The sequence below is a fragment of the Macaca nemestrina genome, chromosome 20 (assembly GCF_043159975.1).
Source record: "Macaca nemestrina isolate mMacNem1 chromosome 20, mMacNem.hap1, whole genome shotgun sequence".
NCBI classification, from domain to species: Eukaryota; Metazoa; Chordata; class Mammalia; order Primates; family Cercopithecidae; genus Macaca; species Macaca nemestrina.
Window position 1 is genome coordinate 19,519,787 of NC_092144.1, and position 23,569 is coordinate 19,543,355.

Here is a 23,569-nt window from a genome sequence, read left to right on the forward strand (position 1 = left end):
CAGAGTGAAAGCCTAGCTTCAGCAGACACCTGGTTTGAAGCTGCTGAACTACCTCCTGTTATGAAGATGTGAAGTTTATTTGTCATTGAATATAAGGAATTCGCATACACAGATGGCCTCTTCAATCTCCAGGTGATTTTAGGATGAACTATGTATGACATGGTGCTGGAAATTCTACTTACGGATTAATTATGGTGACCATCTTTCCGCCTTTGTTATCTGTTAAGCAGATTGAGTATGATGCATGTCACATTCAAGTTTAATTTTGTAATAAAACCATTTTCTTTTTCTGGGGCTGGAGAAAATTTTGTTTGTCTGGGGCTGATGAAACTGTTTTCTTTCTCTGGGGCTAGAGCTTCTCTAGGGGCTGCAGAATTTTTTTTTTTTCTTTTCTTCTTTTTTTTTTTTTGAGCTAGAGGTTGCTCTCTGTCACCCAGGCTGGAGTGTGGTGGCACAATCTCAGCTCACTGCAACCTCCGGCTCCTGGGTTCAAGTGACTGTCCTGCCTCTGCCTCCCGTGTACCTGGGATTACAGGCACCTGCCACCGTGCCGGGCTAATTTTCATGTTTTTAGTAAAGATAGGGTTTCACTGTGTTGGCCAAGCTGGTCTCAAACTCCTGACCTCAGTTGATCCACCCACCTTGGCCTCCCAAAGTCCTGGGATTACAGGCGTCAATCACCACTTCCGGCCTGATTTTTCTTTTAATTATTGTTTCCAAACACTGTCTGGAATTACCAGACATTATATAAACACATAAGGTGCCAATTAGAATTTACTATAGAAGGGACTTTCCCTTTCAGGCTTCCAGTCAACTTGTGCAGCAAAGTGCAAGCTGTCCCATAAATATGCAGACAGAATTGTGTCTCTGCCTATTTGGTATCTATAGCCCTCTACAGGCACTTGTAGAGAGACTAGACCAGACCAAATGTCTACAAACTTGACAGAGAAGCAATCAATCATTTTACCTCTTTCACTGACTCTTGTATCTTCAGACCTGAAACTGATTCAGAAAATATGGAGCCCAGAAACCCAATCAGAGTAACATGCATGCATTGAGTAGATATAGAGACATGAGAATCTCCACTTTCTTCTTCCTCCTCTTGCCAAAATGCCCACAAATATGCAGGTAACACCTGCTGCTATTCTAGCCATTCAGCTTGTAAATCTGCAGCTCCAAATTTTGAATTCAGGTCTTGAGATTTGAGAAATAAAAATCTTTTATCTGAAAAATGCAAGTCCTTTTGATTCTCAAACTCAGAGAGATGTTAAAAGTGCAGCTATATCTTTCTCCCCCTATTAACTATGTATTCATCTCTTGAAACTGTTCACTATTGCCACAAGTAGCTATAAATGACACTAATAATGCCACATTGGACACTATATTCCTTTTTGTGTGTTTTGGAGATGGAGTTTCAATCTTGTTGCCCAGGCTGGAGTGCAATGGTACAATCTCAGCTCACTGCAACCTCTGCCTCCCGGGTTCAAGCAGTTCTCCTGTCTCAGCTTCCCCAGTAACTGGGATTACAGGCATGTGCCACCATGCCCTGCTAATTTTGTATTTTTAGTAGAGATGGGGTTTCTCCATGTTGGTCAGCCTGGTCTCAAACTCCTGACCTCAGGTGATCCGCCCACTTCAGCCTCCCAAAGTGCTGGGATTACAGGCGTGAGCCACTGAGCCCAGCCTGGACACTATATTTTATACCCTAAACCATTAATATATATCTAATCACTAATCAATGTTATTTCTGTAAAGAAAAATTTCTGAAAAACAACTTTGATCCAGCCCACTCTGTTCCTCTGTTATTGTCTTTACAAATCCTTTTGTAACTGCTGCTAATTAAAGTGTAGATTCTAGGCAACTTGAATCTTTGCTCCCAGGTTATAATCCTTAAGCTTGACCCAAATAAACTGTGTACTTTTATTCATGTTGTATCAGCTTTTTTTTTTTTTTATGTAGAGTTATCATTTAGAATGTTCTAGAGCAGCCTCCATGAGGCAATCTTTACTTTGATTGCACTCTGCTTGCTGTAACACCAAAAGATGCACAGCCAGGTTGACGCTACCTAGAATCTGCAAATGAGGTCTGGCCTCTGCCTGGGATTTACAAAAAAGACCGGACTTTGGATAGAGAATGTACAGAAAACTAACAAAAGGCATTTTCTGTGTTGTGAGACATCAACCTAAACATCTTACAGCCTCCATTTGGGACCGCGTCTCTTTGAGATTTTTCACATCTTGTTCATTGACCTGCTACAGTTATGTGAGAGGATCCAGGAGAAAAATGAATCTGATGGCAGAATCTGTAAGTGTAAATAAGCATCTTAGGCATGAGAGATCAAGGCCACAAAATATCCAGAGCCATGATCACAACTATATTTACCTGTAAAATGTGATACTGGAGAAGAATATTTTTGTTCTTTTTCTTACCCAAGAGCTAGCAAATTAGAACGGGTAATCCAGGTTCTGGAGCTCCACCAGGGCAGTTCCATTTTCTTTTTTTTTTTTTTTTTTTTTTTTTTGAGACGGAGTCTCACGCTGTTGCCCAGGCTGGAGTGCAGTGGCGCGATCTCGGCTCACTGCAAGCTCCGCCTCCCGGGTTCACGCCATTCTCCTGCCTCAGCCTCCTGAGTAGCTGGGACTACAGGCGCCCGCCACCGCGCCCGGCTAATTTTTTGTATTTTTAGTAGAGACGGGGTTTCACTGTGGTCTCGATCTCCTGACCTTGTGATCCGCCCGCCTCGGCCTCCCAAAGTGCTGGGATTACAGGCTTGAGCCACCGCGCCCGGCCCATGCCTGGCTAATTTTTGTATTTTTAGTAGAGACAAGATTTCACCACGTTGGCCAGGCTGGTCTTGAATTCCTACCCTCAAGCATTCCACCTGCCTCGTCCTCCCAAAGCACTGGAATTACAGATGTGAGCCACTGCACCTGGCTGTATTTTATTTATACTTTTGTATAATTATTATGACCATAAAAATAATCCTGTAGTCAATAACAATTGTACATTTTAAAATGAAAAAGCATATAATTACACTATTGGTAATACAAAAGATAAATGCTAGAGGTGATGGACACCTTATTTACCATGATGTAATTATTACATATTGTAGGCCTGAGTCAAAAGATGCCATATAAGGCATAAATATATACACATACTACATATCCACGAATACAAATAAAAAATTTCAATAAGAAAAAAGAGTAAACATGTAATCTATGGGAATACACTTTAACTCATTTGCAGTTTAAAGCCACTAACAAAGTGACTAATAGAGATGTTATTTTACTATGTGCCAAATAGTATATTATATTCCTACCATCTTGTACCTACACCCTTGAGTAAGGTGAGATAAAGTTAGTGGCACAATAATGGTTCATCAGATGCACAATAGTGTTAATATGGTAAAAATAAAATAAAATTAAGTTCACAACCTATTTTTTGACAGTTTTGTTCTTGTTGTCCAGACTGGAGTGCAATGGCACAATCTCGGCTCCCTGCAACCTCTGTCTCCCGGGTTCAAGCGTTTCTCCTGCCTCAGCCTCCTGAGTAGCTGGGATGACAGGAATGTACCACCATGCCTGGCTAATTTTTTTGTATTTTTAGTAAAGACTGGGTTTCTCCAGTAGTTCAAGACCAGTCTGTTGGTCAGGCTGGTCTTGAACTACTGACCTCAGGTGATCCACCCGCCTCGGCCTCCCAAAGTGCTGAAATTACAGGTGTGAGCCATCAAGCCCAGCCCTAACAGTTTTAAAATGTACTGCATTTTATTACATAAAAGTACAAGTAGTAAAGTAATATACTCATTTATTTTAATAACGTTCTAAACATAATTGTCACTATAATAAAGTTATTGCTCTGAACATTTACCTTATACATTACTTAATAGAATTTTACTACAAAGAGCCTCTCCACTTGTATTTTCATTATGGAGCTTACATTTTAATGTTCTTATTATTTTATAGAAAAGGTCATAATGTCCAAATAATTTTTTAAAATCTCTGATATCTCTGATGCAGAAGCAATTGATCACATGCTTTCTCACATGTGAGTAGAAAATAACAGCATAATTTGAAATCTGTATTACATCATTATTCAGCTTTCAAAACATTTTATTCAAGGAAACAAATACACTTTCAATGGAATTACAATGCTTCCAAAAATCTACTCCTTTTAAAGTTACATAGAAATCATTTACCTAAAAACTGCTGCTGTGGATTAGTTTTTATACCCAATGCTCTGATTTAGTATAATGTCTGAAATATCAGGGCCTTAGTTATTCTACTGTAACTTCTCTGATATTTATATACAATCTATTTTGAATTAAATATTTTTTCATATTTACTGCATCTGCAAAATTATATTTTAGTATAAACTCTCTGCTGTTTTCTAAGCTGTAGTTTCTGAAAAAAAAAAAAAAAAGTGTTTCTAAACTTAATACATTTGTAGGACTCATCTCCAGTATAAATTCCCTGATGTTGAACAAAGCTTGAGCAACTGCGTTAGGGTTTCCTTCAGTACAAAATGTGTGCAATAAAATCTGTGATAAAAGTAAATGTACTATATAACCCTCTCTATATTTGTAATGCTTTTTACAAAAAATACTCATTTTAAAGACTTATACTTTCTGAAAGTTTTTTTTGACAGTAATTGCAATTTTAATGCTTTTATTAAAAGGAATCTTTTTTTTTTTTTTTTTGGAGACAGAGTCTCGCTCTGTTGCCCAGGCTGGAGTGCAGTGGCCAGATCTCAGCTCACTGCAAGCTCCACCTCCCGGGTTCACACCATTCTTAAAAGGAATCTTTTTATGTTGAGTTAGATGTGAGTAGGAATTAATGGGTTTTCCATATTCCTTCTATTTGTACAGTTTTTCTCAAGGATACTAGCTTTTCTGTGAAATAAGGTTTAAGAACTGATTAAAAGTTTTGCCACATTCTTCACACTTGTAGTTTTGCCAGTATGAATTATCTTACCTACAATCAAGTGTGGCAACCATATAAAGGCTTTGACACATTTTATATATTTCTAGGATTTCACACTAGTATAATCATTGTTACGTATAGAGAAGTTGGAGGTGTTGGTAAAAGCACTGTCATATTTTTTAGCTGTATAGATTTCCTCTTCAGTATGAATTATCACCATGTCTCTTAAGAATTGAGAACTTGTGGCTGGGCATCATGACTCACGCCGGTAATCCCAGTACTTCAGGAGGCCAAGGCAGGTGCATCTCCTGAGGACAGGAGTTCGAGACCAGCCTGGCAAACATGGCGAAATCACATCTCTACTAAAAATACAAAAGTGAGCTGGGCATGTTGGAGGACACCTGTAATCCCAGTTACTCAGGAAGCTGAGGCAGGAGAATGGCTTAAATCCAGGAGGCAGAGGTTGCAGTGAGCCGAGATCATAGCATTGTACTCCAGCATGGGTGATGAGCATGAAACTTCATCTCAAAAAAAAAAAAAAAAAAAAAATTGAAAACTTGTTATAGGCTTTGCCACATTCCTCAAACTTGTAGGATTTTTGTCCAGTATGAATTATGTGTAAGAAGGGTTCAGAACTTCCTAAAAGCTTTGTCACATTCTTTGTATTTATAGGGTTTATGTTTCATATAAATTCTCATATTTAGTAAAAGTTGATAGCTGACTAAAGGCTTTCCCACATTCATCAAACTCACAGGGTTTCTCTCCAGTATGAATTATCATATGTCTAGGAAGGGCAGAGGTGTCCTTAAAGGCTTTGTCGCATTTTCTTATTTATTGGCTTTCTCTTCCGCATGAATTATCTCATGTCTACTAAGGTGTGAGGATGAAATAAAGGCTTTGCCACATTTATCACGCTTTACAGTTTCCCTCCAATATGAATTTTCTTATGTGTAAAAAGGATAGTGGGTTAAAAGCTTTGCCACATTCTTCACATTTATAGTTTCTCTCCAGTATGAATTACCTTATGTGTAGTAAGGGTAGAGGAGCACTTAAAGCCTTTGCCACATTCTTCACATTTGTAGGGTTTCTCTCCAGTATGAATTCTCTTATGTCTAGTAAGGATAAAGGAGCGCTTAAAAGCCTTACCACATCGTTCACATTTGTAGGGTTTCTCTCCAGTATGAATTCTCTTATGTGCAGTAAGGTGTGAGGACGAGTTGAAGGCTTTGCCACATTCTTCACATTTATAGGGTTTCTCTCCAGTATGAATTCTCCTATGTGTAGTAAGGATAGAGAAGCACTTAAAGGCCTTGCCACATTCTTCACATTTGAAGGGTTGCTCTCCAGTATGAATTATCTTATGTGTAGTAAGGCAAGAGGAGTACTTAAAGGCTTCGCCACATTCTTCACATTTGTAGGGTTTTTCTCCAGTATGAATTCTCTTATGTGTAGTAAGGTGTGAGGACCAGTTGAAGGCTTTGCCACATTCTTCACATTTGTAGGGTTTCTCTCCAGTATGAATTATCTTATGTGTAGTAAGGGATGAGAAGTACTTAAAGGCTTTGCCACATTCTTCACACTTGTAGGGTTTCTCTCCAGTATGAATTCTTTTATGTGTAGTAAGGACAGAGGAGTGCTTAAAGGCCTTGCCACATTCTTCACATTTGTAGGGTTTCTCTCCACTATGAATTATCTTATGTGTAGTAAGGATAGAGGAGCGCTTAAAGGCCTTGCCACATTCTTCACATTTGTAGGGTTTCTCTTCAGTATGAATTATCTTATGTGTAGTAAGGTTAGAGGAGCGCTTAAAGGCCTTTCCACATTCTTCACATTTGTAGGGTTTCTCTCCACTATGAATTATCTTATGTGCAGTAAGGTATGAAAACCGGCTAAAGGCTTTGCCACAGTCTTCACATTTGTACCGTCTCTCTCCACTATGAATTATCTTATGTGTAGTAAGGTGTGAGGACCAGTTGAAGGCTTTGCCACATTCTTCACATTTGTAGGGTTTCTCTCCAGTATGAATTTTCTTATGTGTAGTAAGGGTTGAGGACTCGTTAAAAGCTTTGCCACATTCTATACATTTGAAAGGTTTTTTTCCAGTATGTCTTATCTTATGTCTGTTTGAATCTGAAAATTTACGAACGACTTTCACATATTTATCACACTGAAATATTTTCCTTTGGGTACTTGTCAAATATTGGTTAAGTTCATTATAACCTCTTTTGTGCACCTTACACTCATCCACACTTTCACAGCCTTTTTTAAACTGTAAATTGTCATGTCCACATTTTTCATATCTTCTCAGTATCCCTTTATGGAAATAATCTTTTATGTTCTGCTCTGGCCAAAGGTCTTGGGTAAAATGAGAACACAAAACTGAAAGAAACAATAAAAACACATTACTTCGATTGCTAGACTCAGATAAATATAATTTACAAATCTAACCTATAAAGTTATACAAACTACCTAAGCAAGATGACACAGCAAAATATCGCGAGCTGTAATTTCTTCCTGGACACGTAAATGTAACAAAAACATACTGCCCAAAATACATCTGTAAAAAATTTATAAGTCAGTTAAGTGTATGAAGGGCCCCAGGCGAGCACAATGCAAAGAGTCACATAGAAGATAAAGAAAAGCCTGTTACTTATACCCAACACAGCTCTTCCTGCTCTCCAGTATAACATTATGCCTTTAAAAGTAAATTCCCCATCAGATGCAGTGGCTCATGCCCGTAATCCCAGCACTTTGGGAGGCTGACATGGGTGGATCATGAAAAATTCGCCCCCATGACCCAAACATGTCCCACCAGGTCCCACATCCAACACTGAGAATTTCTATTGCAGCATGAGGTTTGGATAACATGGACATCCAAACCATATTATAGACCAACTAGGCTTCACAGAAACACACAAAACTCTCCAGTCAAAACCAAGATAATACACAATATTCCTATTTGCATCTGGTGTATTCTGTTAGGACACATACCAAGTTTTGTTAAATTAAAAATACTGACTGTGTGCCATGGCTCTTGGCTATAATCCTAACACTTTGGGAGATTGATTGGGGCCAAAAGTTTGAGACCAGCCTGGGCAACATAGTGAGATCCTAACACTACAAACAAGCAATTAGCCAGACATGGTAGTGCATATCTACAGTCCTAGCTACTCAAAATATTGAGGTGAAGGGGATCACTTGAGCCCCGGAGGCTGAGGCTACAGTGAGCCACAATTCTGCCACTGCACTGCAGCCTGGGTGACAGTAAGCTTTGTCTCAAAACAACAACCACCAATTATTTTAAAAACACTACATACACTGTGTTTTCTAACAAAAACTGAATGAAACTAGGAATTAAAAGCAAAAGTCAAACTGGAAATTTCAAAACTACGTGACAATGAAACACACTCTACATATTCTTGCTCAGGGGGCAAAAAATTTCATTTTTCAAAGATGTCAATACAACCTACAGTTAAAACCTACAGTAACATGGCCAGGCGTGGTGACTAATGCCTGTAATCCCAGCACTTTGGGAGGCTGGGGTGGTGGATCACGAGGTCAGGAGATTGAGACCATCTGGCTAACACGGTGAAACCCCATCTTTACTAAAAATACAAAAAATTAGCCGGGCATGGTGGTGAGTGCCTGTAGTCCCAGCTACTTGGGAGGCTGAGGCAGGAGAATGGCATGAACCTAGGAGGCAGAGCTTGCAGTGAGCCAAGATTGCATCACTGCACTCCAGCCTGGGTGACAGAGTGAGACTCTGACTCAAAAAAAAAAAAAAAAAAACCTACAGTAACATAAACGATGTAACACTGACACAAAGATAAACAGATGAAAGAACAGAATAGAGAGCTCAGAAATGAACCCTTCTGTTCATTTGATCTTTGATCTTTGTGATCAGAAGATCTTTGTGATCAGAAGATCATCTGATCTTCCACAAAGTTGCCATGCATACAAAATAGAAAGAAATAATCTCTTTTAAAAATGTTGAAAGCTGAATATCAACACTGATAAAATAAAGTTGTTTATTTCCTTGAATGATACAATAATATATTTTATTATTTTTTTTTTGAGACAGAGTCTTGCTCTGTCACCCAGGCTGGAATGCAATGGGGCAATCTCAGCTCACTGCAAGCTCCACCTCCCGGGATCACGCCATTCTCCTGTCTCAGCCTCCCGAGTAGCTGGGACTACAGGTGCCCACCACCATGCCCAGTTAATTTTTTGTATTTTTTGTAGAGACGGGGTTTCACCGTGTTAGCCAGGATGGTCTCGATCTCCTGACCTCATGACCCCCTGCCTCAGCCTCCCAAAGTGCTGAGATTACAGGCATGAGCCACCATACCCGGCCAATTACATATTTTAAATAAAATGCTTAAACATAAAAATACACAAATGGGGCCGGGCGTGGTGGCTCAAGCCTGTAATCCCAGCACTTTGGGAGGCCGAGACGGGTGGATCACAAGGTCAGGAGATCGAGACCAGCCTGGCTAATATGGTGAAACCCCGTCTCTACTAAAAAAATACAAAAAACTAGCCGGGTGAGGTGGCGGGCGCCTGTAGTCCCAGCTACTCGGGAGGCTGAGGCAGGAGAATGGCGTAGACCCGGGAGGTGGAGCTTGCAGTGAGCTGAGATGCGGCCACTGCACTCCAGCCTGGGCGACAGAGCGAGACTCTGTCTCAAAAAAAAAAAAAAAACAAAAAAAAATACACAAATGGGAAAAAGCATTTGAAAGAACATACAAAATTACTAATTTGTAGAGAAATTTTTTAAAAAACACCATGACAAAATCAACTTACACCCATTAGGTGCAATGAAAATAAAACCGATGTTGATTGCTGGTGGAAAACAAAGACACAGCCATTATTTTAAAATGTTATAAATGTTCCTCATGTATAAATCTATATCCAAAATGTGTAACACAGGCCATATGCAATGTCTCAAGCCTGTAATCCTAGCAGTTTGGGAGGCTGAGGTGGGCAGATAACCTGAAGTCAGGAGTTTGAGACCAGCCTGGCCAACATGGTGAAATACCATTTCTACTAAAAATAAAAGATTAGCTTGGCGATGTGACATCCACCTGTAATCCCAGCTACTTGGGAGGCTGAGGTAGGAGAATCACTTGAACCCAGAAGGCAGAGGTTGCAGTGAGCCGAGATTGCACTACTGTACTTTAGCCTGGGCAACAGAGTGAGACTCCATCTCAAAAAAAGGAAAACAACAAAAAAACAAAATATGCAACACAAGACCTGGAAGATATAATTGAAAATCCATGTTTATTGTACCAGTATTCACAAAAGCAATCCAGATGTCTCTTGATTTATAAATAAAAATGTAACATATACATATGATGAAGTATTATTCCACCTTAGAAAAAACAATATTCTCAATTTTAAGATGAACTTTGAGAATATTATGTCACCTGAATTAATCCGGTGACAGAATTATAGATACTGTATGATTCCATGTATATGAGATATGTTAAGTAGTCAAAACCATAAAATCAGAAAGTAGAAGGTATGTCTATTAAGGCCTAGAAAGAGGGTAAAATGAGCAGTTGGTACTTAATGGTCAATGACTTTTAGTTTTACAAGGTGTAAAGTTTCTAGAAGTCTTTTGCATACAATGTGAACATATTTAACATGCCTGAAATGAACAGCTGTTTTTTTGAGACAGGGTCTCACTCTGTTACCGAAGCTGGAGTGTAGTGGTACAATTTTGACTTCCCCTCAATCTCCCAAGTAGCTGGGACCACAGCTGCACACCACCATACCTAGCTATTAATTTTTTTTTTTTTTATAGAGAGGGGTCACCATATGTTGCCCTGGCTGATCTCAAACTGTTGGGCTCCAGGGATCCTCCAGTCTTGGCCTCCCAAAATCCTGGGATTACAAATAAGAGCCTCCACCTAGCCTGGCCCTGAAATGCACACTTCAATAGATTTAAGATGGTAAATTTTATGTTATGTGTTTTTAAGACAATTTTTTAAAAGAAAAACTGAAAAAAAACCCAAAACAGAATTATATATCTTTTTGAAAATTACTTTCAAATCGTAGAAGTACTTCTCTCACAAAAGCAAATATATAGTCATCATTAAACACATGGTGAAAATAAGACTATCTTGATGACTAGTCACTTAGACAAGATAAAACTACCATCAAAAATCAGCTAAGAAAGAATATAGGATAAGCCATAACTAAAATTGGGGTCATATTTATAGATAAATACACATACATATGTAATCTGATTGTGATAGACATGCATAACTTATATCTTAAATTGACTTAAAATGTACAAAAAGAATTGCAAATTGTCTAAAATTGTAATACATAAGTAAACCCAAAACACCCAATAAACTAATGTTAAGAAACCTACACTGAGGCCAGGTGCAGTGGGTCACATCTGTAATTCCAGCACTTTGGGAGACCAAAGCATGCAAATCCCGAGGTCAGCAGTTCCAGACCAGATTGGCCAATATGGTGAAACCCTATCTTTGCTAAAAATACAAAAATTAGCTGAGCGTGGTGGCACATGCCTGTAGTCCCAGCGTCTCAGGAGGTCAAGGCAGAAGAATCACTTGAACCCCAGAGGGGTTCAAAACTTCAAAACAACAATAAGAGAAATGTTTACTCGTAAAATCTTGTATGCAACATTGATGTATAATTTAAAAAAATTGTCAGGCCGGGCGCAGTGGCTCACGACTGTTATCTCAACACTTTGGGAGGCCAAGATGAGCAGATCACCTGAGGTCAGGAGTTCAAGACCAGCCTGGCCAACGTGGTGAAGCCCCATGTCTACTAGAAATACAAAAATTAGCTGGGGATGGTGACACATGTCTGTAATCCCAGCTACCTGGGAGACTGAGGTATGAGAATAGTTTGAACCCAGGAAGTGGAGTTCGCAGTGAGCTAAGATCACACCACTGCACTCCAGCCTGGGTAACAAAGCGTGACTCCATCTCAAAAAAAAAAAAAAAAATTTTCTAGATAATTGCAATATTTAACTATTAGTATGTACTCACTAAATGCAAGTATTCTGAATCATTGGCATGCACTGTGTGGCAGTAAAATTTCAGAGAATATACAGTATAATTATGAATAGAAGATTCTAATGAGAAAATAAATTAGCATTTAAAAGAAACTAGTTACTTTTAATGTTTTCCATATATGGTATTCTTACACAAATTGAAACTGCTGTAATCCAACTTTAGAAACAAAGAGTAGCTTACATTGTTAAATAAAAAAATATATATTTTCCAGAATAGTGTTAGACCCTCTGATATGAACAACAAGTATTAGGAAATAAACTATTTTATTATGGAGATATAGGCTGAAAAAAGTAGATGAACATCCTATAATTCCTTTTTGCCTGCAGAAAACTTAAATTTATAAATAACTATTTTAGTAACTATGGGTGCCTACTAATTATACAATTTACTTCAGGCATACCATGCAAATTCTAGCATATTGCCTTAAATATCTGAATCTAAAATTACAAACAAATCTGAAAGAGAAAATAGAAAGTAAAAACTTATAGGGAGAGTGACATCAGTGAGATGAAAAGATTAAAAGTGCCATATTTTCATATTCCCTTACGGCAAAACAATGTCAGCCATCTCTGACAAAAATACTTTTATGAGAGAACCAGGATTATGACTCACACCTGTAATGACAGCTCCATGGTACATTAAGGTTGGAGAACTGCTTCAGGCCAGGATTTTGAGACCAGCCTGGGTCTCAAAGACCAGATCAAAGATGTAGCAAGATGCCATCTCCAAAATAAGTGCCGCTAAGGGAGATTTGAGAGCCAGGGAGGGAGTTGTGAAACGCTGTTAAAGCTTAAGATTGAGAAGTGTTCTATTCAGAAGGCAGGCTCTCATTCAGGTGGGAAACTACAGGACCCTTGTTCTTGGCTACAGACCAGAATAGGGTTCACCCAACTTAGTCCCACTGAGAATTCTGAACTTACTCTATAACCACCCCAAACTCCCAGCCACAGTCTGGCAGAGGTCCTTCCATTCCAGAGACCTAGAAGAAGACATCCATTTACAGTAATGTAGGCAGGCCTGCAGACCTTGGCCTTTACTGGGGTTCCTGAAGTGGTTCCTGACTCAGTTTCAGTTACTTGAGCCACAGTTTATGGTCAGTTCTGCCTACATAGAAACCCACGCAACTGGGCTAGAAGGCGTGCCTCATGCCTGTAATTCCAGTACTTTCAGAGGCCAAGGCCGGCAGATCATCTGAGGTCAGGAGTTTGAGACCAGCCTTGCCAACATGGTGAAACCCGGTCTCTACCAAAAAAATACAAAAAATTAGCTGGGTGTTGTGGCGAGTACCAGTAATCCCAGCTACACAGCAGGCTGAGGCAGGAGAACCGCTTGAACCTGGGAAGCAAAGGTTGCAGTGAGCCGAAATCATGCCATTGGACTTTAGCCTGGGCAACAAGAGTGAAACCCAACCCCATCTTGGGGGAGAAAAAAAAAAAAGAAAGAAAAGAAAAGAAAAGAATCCATTGCAATTGAAGAAAAATAAGTAAAAGTTGCTGTTTGTGGATCATACCTCTTATATTTAAAAAACCATAAACAGTACATTAAAACCTATCTAAACTAACAAATACACTGAGTAAATTAGCAAAATATAAAATTAACACACAAGTGTATGTATGGTTTCATATGCTTAAAACAAACTATCTGATAAAATAGAGGAAGAAAAAATCTTATTTAATATAGCATTAAATAATAAATTTCTGAGAAAAAAATTAACCAAGGTAAGAAAATGTTTACAACAAAAAAAAAATGAGAAGGTCCAAATACATTTTAAAATATTTTATGTCTAGAGATTGAAAGAATAAATCTTATTAAAGTGTCATATTATCCAAAGTGATCTATAGATTTTATAAACGTCCTGTCAAAATTGCAGTGGTTTTTTTTTTACAGTAATGGAAAACACAATTCTAAAATTTACATCAAACTAAAATAAACTCTGAATAACCAAAACAATCTTGAAAAAAAAGAACAAAGCAGAAGAATATCATCTTATAATTTCAAACTATATTTTAAAACTATGTAGTAATAAAAATAGAAAGGACTAAGCAGGAAAAAAAAAATTTTTTTTTCAACAGAAATGACTACTTTCACACATTTCAGACCTGATGCAAAAAGAGAAATAATTCTCAAAATCATGCAGATATGTATATGTCCCCAAAACAATGAAAAAGCAGTCAGATTGTGCAGTTTTTTACATGCCATGAAGAGGACTTTGGCTCTCACTGTGAACCTGAAGGGAGCTCACTGAAAGAAAAGTAGAATTTTTACAGAATTTAAAAGCATAAGCAGAAGATGCCCCTTTATAAGAGCAAAATTTTAAAAAAGAATAAAAAAAAAACAAAAAAAACAAAAACAAAAAGAAAAAAAACCCAGCTGACCAGGAACTATTTCCTTTGGAACACAGCTTCCCAAATCACACTTTAAGGACTGGCCTTCTCTTTGACCTGGGGACCTCTTATCTGTGTCTGTTGTATTCATTTTCACTCACACCTACCTGAGGGGTTGGCTACCATCTCATGCTTCTTCATAGTCAAAGGTTTTTCTCCTTGCTCCAGACAGGTGATGAGGTCTGGCTTAGAGACCACAATACCTGTTTTATTAAAAACAAATAACATGAATCTTGCTCATATTCTCCACTTGCAAGCTAGTAATGTGCTCAGCAAAGACAATGTAATAAAATATTCTAGTAAATTAATACCAAAATACAAATTATAACAGAAATTTCTAAATATTTAGAAAATACTTTCAATTTGCCGGGTGCAGTGGCTCACGCCTGTAATCCCAGCACTTTGGGAGGCTGAGGCGGGTGAATCACGAGGTCAGGAGTTCGAGACCAGCCTGGCCAGCATGGTGAAACCCCATCTCTACTAAAACTACAAAAATTAGCTGAGCATGGTGATGTGCATCTGTAGTCCCAGATACTCGGGAGGCTGAGGCAGAACTGCTTGAACTTGGGAGGTGGATGTTGCAGTAACCTGAGATCACACCACTGCACTCCAGCCTGGGTGACAGAGCAAGACTCTGTCTCAAAAAAAAAAAAAAAAAAAGAAAGAAAGAAAGAAAATAACTTTCAATTTGTAGGTTTCTTAATTGTCCTGCCTGGCACTACTGAATCAAAAATTGGTGGTGGTAATTAGGTTTTCAGGTGGAAGCTACAATATTTTATGCCACTAAATTTCTGGAATTACCACCAATTTGGAGTGAAGATTACAGCTCACCTCAGAAATAGGGAAAGGTTGGATTAAGATGAAACATCTTGAAGAAATTTTTTTTCTTTTTTTTCCTCAAGACGAAATCTTGCTCTGTTGCCCAGGCTGGAGTGCAATGGCATGATTTCAACTCACTGCAACCTCTGCCTTCTGGGTTCAAGCTATTCTCCTGCCTCACCCTCCTGAGTAGCTGGGATTATAGCCGCGTGCCACCATGCCTGGCTAATTTCTTCTACTTTGAGTAGAGATGGGGTTTCACCATGTTGGCCAGGCTGATCTTGAACTCCTGGCCTCAGGTAATCACCTCACCTCAGCCTCCCAAAGTGCTGGGATTACAGGCAAGAGGCACCGAAGAGTTTCTCTTTTCTAAATGACCGAATTCTGAAGATTTTCTTGAAAAAGTGGATCTGAAACTCTTCTATAAAAGAATAAATTACTAAAAAAATTCTACAAAAAAGAGAAATAAAACCTTTTGTGTATATTATGAATAATGTATTAAAGTTTTTCTCACCAAGGAAGACCAGGTTTCTGTAGTTCTCTAACATCACATTCCTATATAAATTCCGCTGTGCAGTGTCCAGGCAATGCCACTCCTCCAGAGAGAATTCTATGGCCACGTCTCTAAACTGCAATGGCCCCTGAAACACACATACATACATTTTTACCAAGTGGTCATGTGTGGAATTTTTAATTTGACTTAAGGTGAAATGAGAGAGTAAACACAAATGGTTCTGACTTATAGGACTAAAATTATCCAATAAAATAACTTTCAAAACAGAAATATTATCTAATGTATTCTCTGAGAAAAAGAACAGCATGAGATCCACAACATCAGTTCATATATTTTTCTAGATAGTAAAGTGTAAAATTAAGGAACACAAACATGTACATTTTTGAGTGCTATGTTTACACCATACGGAATGAGCTGTGAATATTCAGATGAAAAAGATGCCGGGCGCGGTGGCTCAAGCCTGTAATCCCAGCACTTTGGGAGGCCGAGACGGGCGGATCACGAGGTCAGGAGATCGAGACCATCCTGGCTAACATGGTGAAACCCCGTCTCTACTAAAAAATACAAAAAAACTAGTCGGGCGAGGTGGCGGGCGCCTGTAGTCCCAGCTACTCGGGAGGCTGAGGCAGGAGAATGGCGTAAACCCGGGAGGCGGAGCTTGCAGTGAGCTGAGATCCGGCCACTGCACTCCAGCCTGGGCGACAGAGCCAGACTCCATCTCAAAAAAAAAAAAAAAAAAAAAAGATATGTTGAGTTAGAAGGCACCTTTCAAATTTAAATATATACAATACGTTGAAGACCTTATTGTGCAGGGGTTTTTTCCCAGAAGATCTGGAATGAAGTCTGATTTTTCGAATTTCTAACAAGCTCACCAATAATGTCAATGTTTTTGGCCCAAGAAGGATATTTTGTCAAACATCCAGTCAGTGGAATAGCCTGTGTTTTTCTCAGTTTTTCTGGCCCGTAAACAAAGATAAGAGCCTGCATTTTCTTTTTTTTTTTTTTTTTTTGAGACGGAGTCTTGCTTTGTCACCCAGGCTAGAGTGCAGTGGCCGGATCTCAGCTCACTGCAAGCTCCGCCTCCCAGGTTCACGCCATTCTCCTGCCTCAGCCTCCCGCGTAGCTGGGACTACAGGCGCCTGCCACCTCGCCCGGCTAGTTTTTTGTATGTTTTAGTAGAGACGGCGTTTCACCATGTTAGCCAGGATGGTCTCGATCTCCCGACCTCGTGATCCGCCCGTCTCGGCCTCCCAAAGTGCTGGGATTACAGGCTTGAGCCACCGCGCCCGGCCTAAGAGCCTGCATTTTCCAAAGAAAAATATATAGACAAAATTAAGAAGAAAGGACAACTGCCAGATTAAATGTGATGGTTTACTCACATGAGCTGCATAAAGATACTTAATAATGAAGAGAAAAATAATCAGCTATATAGTGAAAACAATCTGTCAGAGCCATTTAAGCAAGTGAATCATTAATCATTAACTGCACTAGGAGAAATTTTTATGATGTGCTAATGCACATAGAAGAACACAGCATCACTGTTGAAATATTCGTCTTTCAAAAAAGTAAATAAAATCTGATTTAATCATAAAGAATCATCAGTTTTACGCAAACCTCAAAAAACAGATAACTCCTATGTTTGGACACATCTATGTATTGTACCAAGCATATGATGCATAATTCCATTATTTATCCAGTTGCTTGTCTAGACTAAAAGTTTCTGGATTGTAGGAACCAAGACTGCTTAATAGTTTTTTTTTTAATGGTCCTATAAAATGGGAGCAACTAGTTTATCCATTTGGGTCTCCAGATCTTTTCCTTCTTTATCATCCAAGTACCAGAAAACTGGAGAAACTCTCATCTGGGTACCAACCAACGAGGGGATGAACAAACACAGGATGACTCATTTCTCTTACACTGAGACAGAAGGAGAATTAGCCACTCTTGTCAGCCTAACACAATTCTGCTCTGAACATCCTCAAATGCCTCAAAGACACCTACGTGATTTTGAGGGACTTTCCAGTGACCCTGGGCTGATGGCCCAATGATAAGCCAGGCTGGAGAGACTCAAGCTGAAGACCAATGCGACAGAATAGAGAGCCCAGAAATAATGGCACCCTCCTGCAACCATCAGATTTTTGACAAAGCTGACAAGAGAAATGTGGGAAGAATTATCTCTTTAATAAATGGTGCTGGAATAACTACCTAGCACTATGTAGAAGACAGAAACTAGGTCCCTTCATTACAGCATATACAAAAATCAACTCAAGATAAATTAAACACTTAAATGTAAAATTATAAGAAACACTGCATGACAACCTAGGAAATACCATTCTAGACATAGAAACTGGCAAAGACTTCATGAGGAAGCTACCAAAAGCAACTGCAACAAAAGCAAAAATTGACAAATGGGACCTATTTAAACTAAAGAGCTTCACAGCAAATAAACTATCAACAGAGTAAACAGACAACCTACAGAAGAAAGAAAATATTTGCAAACTTTGCCTCTGACAAACGTCTCATATCCAGAATTTATTAGAAACTTAAACAAATTTAAAAGAAAAAAACAAACAACCTCATTAAAAAGTAGGCAAAAAAGATGAACAGATGCTTTTCAAAAGAAGACATACATGTGGCTAACAAGCATATGAAAAAAATGCTCATCTGTAATGATTAGAGAAATTAAAAGAAAAACCATAATGAGATACCACCTCACACCAGTCAGAATGGCTATTTTTAAAAAGTCAAAAAATAACAGATGCTGGCAAGGTTGCAGAGAAAACGGAATGTTTATACTCGGCTGGTGGGAGTGTAAATTAGTTCAACAACTGTAAAAAGCAGTGTGGTGATTCCTCACAGAACTAAAAACAGAATTATCATTTGACCCAGGAATCTCATAATTGGGTATATAGTCAAAGAAATATAAATTATTATATTATAAAGACACATCCACATGCATGTTCAGTGCAGCACTATTCACAATAGCAAAGACATGGACAGGCCCTAAATGCCTATCAGTGGTAGACTGGATAAAGAAAATATGGTATGGTCAGATGCGGTGGCTCATGCCTGTAATCCCGGCACTTTGGGAGGCCGAGGCAGGTGGACTGCCTGAGCTTAGAAGTTTCAGACCAGTCTGAGAAAACAATGCAAAATCCTGTCTCCACGGAAAATACAAAAAGAAAAATTGGCAAGGTGTGGTAATGCCCATGTGTAGCCCCAAGAAGAGGATGAGGCAGGAGAGAATTGCTTGAGCCTGGGAGGTTGAGGCTAAAGTAAGCCAATATCATGCAATGGCACTCTAGCCTGGGCAATAAGGGAGACCATGTCTTCAAAAATAAAATAAATACAAAATATGGTACATAAATATCATGGAATACTTTGTGGCCACTAAAAAATAAAATCATGTTGTTTTCTATAACATCAATGAAGCTGGAGACCATTATTCTTAAAAAACAAATGCAGAGGCTTGGTGCAGTGGCTCAAGCCTGTAATCCCAGCACTTTGGGAGTCAAATGTCGGTTGATCACCTGAAGTCAGCAGTTTGAGACCAGCCTTCCCAACATGGAGAAACCCTGTCTCCACTAACAATACAGAATTAGCTGGGCGTGGTGGCACGCACCTGTAATCCCAGCTACTCAGGAGGCTGAGGCAGGACAATCACGTGAAACTGGGACATATAGGTTGCAGTGAGCCTGGATCACACCACTGCACTCCAGCCTGGGCAACAAGAGTGAAACTGTCTTCAACAAAAAAAAAAAAAAAAAGAAAGAAAGAAAAAGAAAATAATGCAGAAACAGAAAACCAAATGCATGTTATTATTTATAAGTAACAGCTACATAATAAGAACATATGAACACAAAGAGAACAACAGATGCTGTGGCCTAGTTGAGGGTAGAGGGTGGAAGACTAGGAGGATCAGAAAACATACCTGTTTTGTGCTATGCTTAATACCTCAGTGACAAAATAAGCTGTGCACAAAACCCCCATGTACCAAAACAAACCCAAGGGTACCCTGAAACAAAAATAAAAACTAAAAGAAAAAATTAAATCCCTGGGTGGGAGAGAGTGCAATGTGGGTGAGAGGACTGATTTTTGCTACAGACAGTAGTCCCAATGCAGCTGTACTCTGATTTATTACTGAGTGCATGCAAACGTATGAGATTATGAACAGCTGGTCCAAAATGCTAGGTTGGTGGAGAAAACAGGTTGCTGCTGCAGATTCAGTAGCTGGGGGTGGGGATATGTCAGGAGACTTGTAGACACTTGTGGGTTCTTAGCAAGAAACACTAGGATCAAAAACGCCATGGTGAAGTTCCTGAGGGTGGTGCTTACGCCTCAGTGGAGTGTGGCCATGTCAATGTCTAGTGTGTGTGTGTTTGTGAGTGGGTGGGAATCCTGTGGTGGCAGCTGTGGGAAAATGGGGTCTGTCATCAGAGCTCCTTTCTTCTAAGTTTTCAGTCCTCTGTCACCCTGGGAGAATACCTGGAATCACAGAACAATGGGCAGTGTGACAGCCTGTGTACTGGACAACAGAGCTCCCATTCCCAAACACCTAGAGTTTTATTCCAGGCCAGGCCTCTGTGATATCTTTTTTCTGGCACCAAATTTGTAGAGTTTGCTGAACATCAAACAATTCTCCAACACCAACTCATTGTCTAACACTTGAATTCTGACACCACCCAGCGTCAACACAGACCCTGATTCAGGGCTCGGTCCCGCAACACTGTCCTCACTGCAGATGCCAATCACAAACCCCATGGGCTTTTCTACGCTTCTGAGCTACTGTTTAAAAACTGGGGAGTCCCATGACCTCCCTGAAGTTCGATAATTTGGTAGAGCTACTCACAGAGCTCAGCAAAACACTGTAGTTAGGTTTACCAGTTTCATATGTGAGATGCAGCCCAGGAAAAGCCAAATGGAAGAAAAGCATAGAACAAAGAAAAGAGATGGGGAAAGATGAAACACATAGATAATACTGGAAAGTATTTGTGATTAATAAAATTCTCCATCCTTTGTGTGCTCCAGGAACAGTTTATGGAAAGAAACACTCTTCCCATTATGACTTAGATGGTGCTCTCTTTTCTTACTTATCACACAGCCAGACACACACACTGCACATTTTCTCCTTTTTCTCATTAAAAAAATCAGCTGAATTTGTCTTCCATGCTCAAAATAAAATATTTCTTCACTTTGTCACCCAGACTGAAGTGCAGTTTTGCGATCTTGGCTAACCACAACCTTTACCTCCCGGGTTCAAGCGAATCTCCTCCTGCCTTAGTCTTATGGGAAGCTGGGATTACACGCATGCACCACCATACCTGAATCTTTTATTTTTATTTATTTATTTATTTATTGGTCTCGAATTCCCGACCTCAGGTGATCTGCCCGCCTCAGCCTCCCAATAATTTTTGTATTTTAGTAGAGACAGGATTTCACCATGTTGGCCAGGCTGGTCTCAAACACCTGACCTCAGGTCCACCTGCCTCAGCCTCCCAAAGTGCTGGGATTACAGGTGTGAGCCACCACACTTAGCCTAAAATAAAATAATCCTTAGTCAAACTTTTCTTAAGCTTATCTCCCTCCTTCGGGCTCCTGAACTTTGTGCTACCCTCAGTCTGAGTCAACATACAACCCCATTTTACGTCCCTCCTAAGAATACGCTGATTTCAGGGTAAGACATTCTCTGATCTAAAATCTGACTTTTTCACTCTCCATTTGCCATTCCCTTCACACCTCCTTTCTAATCTTGTTTGCTCCTCCCTAAAAAAGAAAGCCCTTTTCTGCCGACATCTTTGCAAGCCATAAAGATCTTATACTTAGTCGGTACTTTCTGCTGTTGCAATAATTTTTTGGAATTCATTTTTTTTTTACATAAATCTAATGTTTTTTATTTTACAAAGTGTAGAAAGTGCCGCAAAACATAAAAACTTCATCATCAGTAAGACCCTCTCAGTTTCCTTTCATCTTAATCTCAACTGCAACTGCCTGTGGATCCCCAGCTTTCTAGGGCTCTGTAGCTTCTCTCAGGATAAAGGCTCCTTACATGGCTGGGATGAGCAGGCTGGGAAATCTGCAGGGGAGGCTCCTCAGAAAAAAACTGAGTCTTTAATAACATCCTGTTGCAGGCTTAATATTAGCCTTAGCTTGGAGTTTTTAGGTTCAAGCTTTAATTTCCATATCAGTTATTCACTTGGTTTTTGAAACTAAGTGTTTGAAAAATCCAGGGAAATTACTCAAACAGTTTACATAAGAGAAGGAAATTTTAAGGTGCTTACTTTTTTTTTTTTTTTTAAAGACAGAGTCTTCCTCTGTCGCCAGGCTGGAGTGCAGTGGCAGGATCTCAGCTCACTGCGAACTCCACCTTCCGGGTTCAAGCGATTCTCTCACTCCTGCCTCTCGAGAAGCTGGGATTATAGACATTTGTCATCACACCCAACTAATTTTTGCATTTTTAGTAGACATGGGGTTTCCCCATTTGGGCCAGGCTGATCTTCAAGTCCTGACCTCAAGTGATCCGCCTGCCTCGGCCTCCCAAAGAGCTGGGATTACAGGCGTGAACGATCGCACCCGGCCCCATAATTTTTTAATAGCAGAAAACAGAGACTGTGAACCCCACGGACCAAAGCTCTTCCCTCTCCAGCTCTTCCCTGACCCGCACCCCGAGTCAGGATTCTCCCTTGACGACCCTCCGGTGGTACCTGCACATTCTGGGAGAGATGGGGCGCTGCGGGTGCAGAGCAGCCCACAGAGCGCTCCAGGCCAGAGCACGGTCACTGCGCAGGGAAGAGACAGGACGCCCGTGGGCCCGGCTGTCAGCGTAGCCGCCATCTTATGGTTGAACGGGACTGAGGCCGAGCTGGGCAAGGAGAACTTGGGGCGCAGATTGTGGAGCTGACTGCCCGGAGGCCTGAGTCCCGCCACAGCTACTTCTCACCGGTTCCAACCAGCGCGTCCCCCTCTCTCGGGATGTCGGACCGGCACTCTCACCATTTCTAAGCTTCCAGGGGGTCCCGGCGTCTTAGCTGTGAATCTCCCAATACCTGCAGGACACAGGGCCACAGAGGCTGGGCCTCTAGGAGCAGAAGACACACAGCAGTGAAGAAGACACCCGGAGTTCCGGCTGCAGCGAGAGACAAAGGCCCCGCCAAACCCGGAAGCCTTACGGTTCACTCTGGCTGCGTGCCTGATTGGACGGTTTCCAGCCCAGCGTCCCTGATTGGATAATGCTTAAGGCCTCGCCCCCTCAGGCCCTGAGTGACATAAGGTGTGATCAGACGCTGGGCTGAGTGAACAAAGAGCGACAGCCTAAGCAGCAGCCTTTTCAAACAAGGCTTCCTCCCTGAGCTGAGCCACGCCCACTCTAGAGCGTGGGAAAATTTTATCTTTTTTTTAATCTCTCTCTTGTTGAATGTGTTCAAAAGGTGACCGGAAGTAATTTGCTGTCATATTAATAATACATAAAATTTTTGTTCAACAGAAAATCAACTTTTACTTTGGTAATAGTATATTATCTATTAAAGCTAATTTTAATAAAACCTTATAAATAAATCAAATTTGTCATTTTTGACCACTCCAGATTTACGTATGTATTTTGTAATATCTTGTAATTTTTTATTTATATTTTAATTTTATCCACATTCTTTTTATTTTTTCAATTCGAAACAACCTTTAAGTAATTTCAAACTGCTGTAGGAGATAGAAATCATTTAGGGGCAGGCACGGATGGCTCACGCTGGTAATCCCACACTTTGGGAGGCCAAGGTGAGTGGATCACTTGAGATCAGGAGTTCAAGACTAGCCTAGCCAACATGGTGAAACCCCATCTATACTAATAATATAAAAAGTTACCCATTTGTTGTGGTGCACATCTGTAGT

General features: G+C 40.0%; 1 protein-coding gene across 1 annotated transcript; it reads right to left on the bottom strand.

Moving 5' to 3' along the window:
* Positions 1–5,631: 5,631 nt before the first annotated feature.
* LOC105489727 (zinc finger protein 737-like) lies at positions 5,632–22,847 on the bottom strand. The gene is given in 7 exon segments (XM_071086656.1): positions 5,632–5,844; positions 5,847–5,888; positions 5,891–5,922; positions 5,924–7,301; positions 14,466–14,561; positions 15,692–15,818; positions 22,735–22,847. Coding segments are annotated over 6 exon segments (1,677 nt in total). The 5' UTR covers positions 15,726–15,818; positions 22,735–22,847; the 3' UTR covers positions 5,632–5,749.
* Between the last annotated feature and the right edge of the window lie 722 nt (positions 22,848–23,569).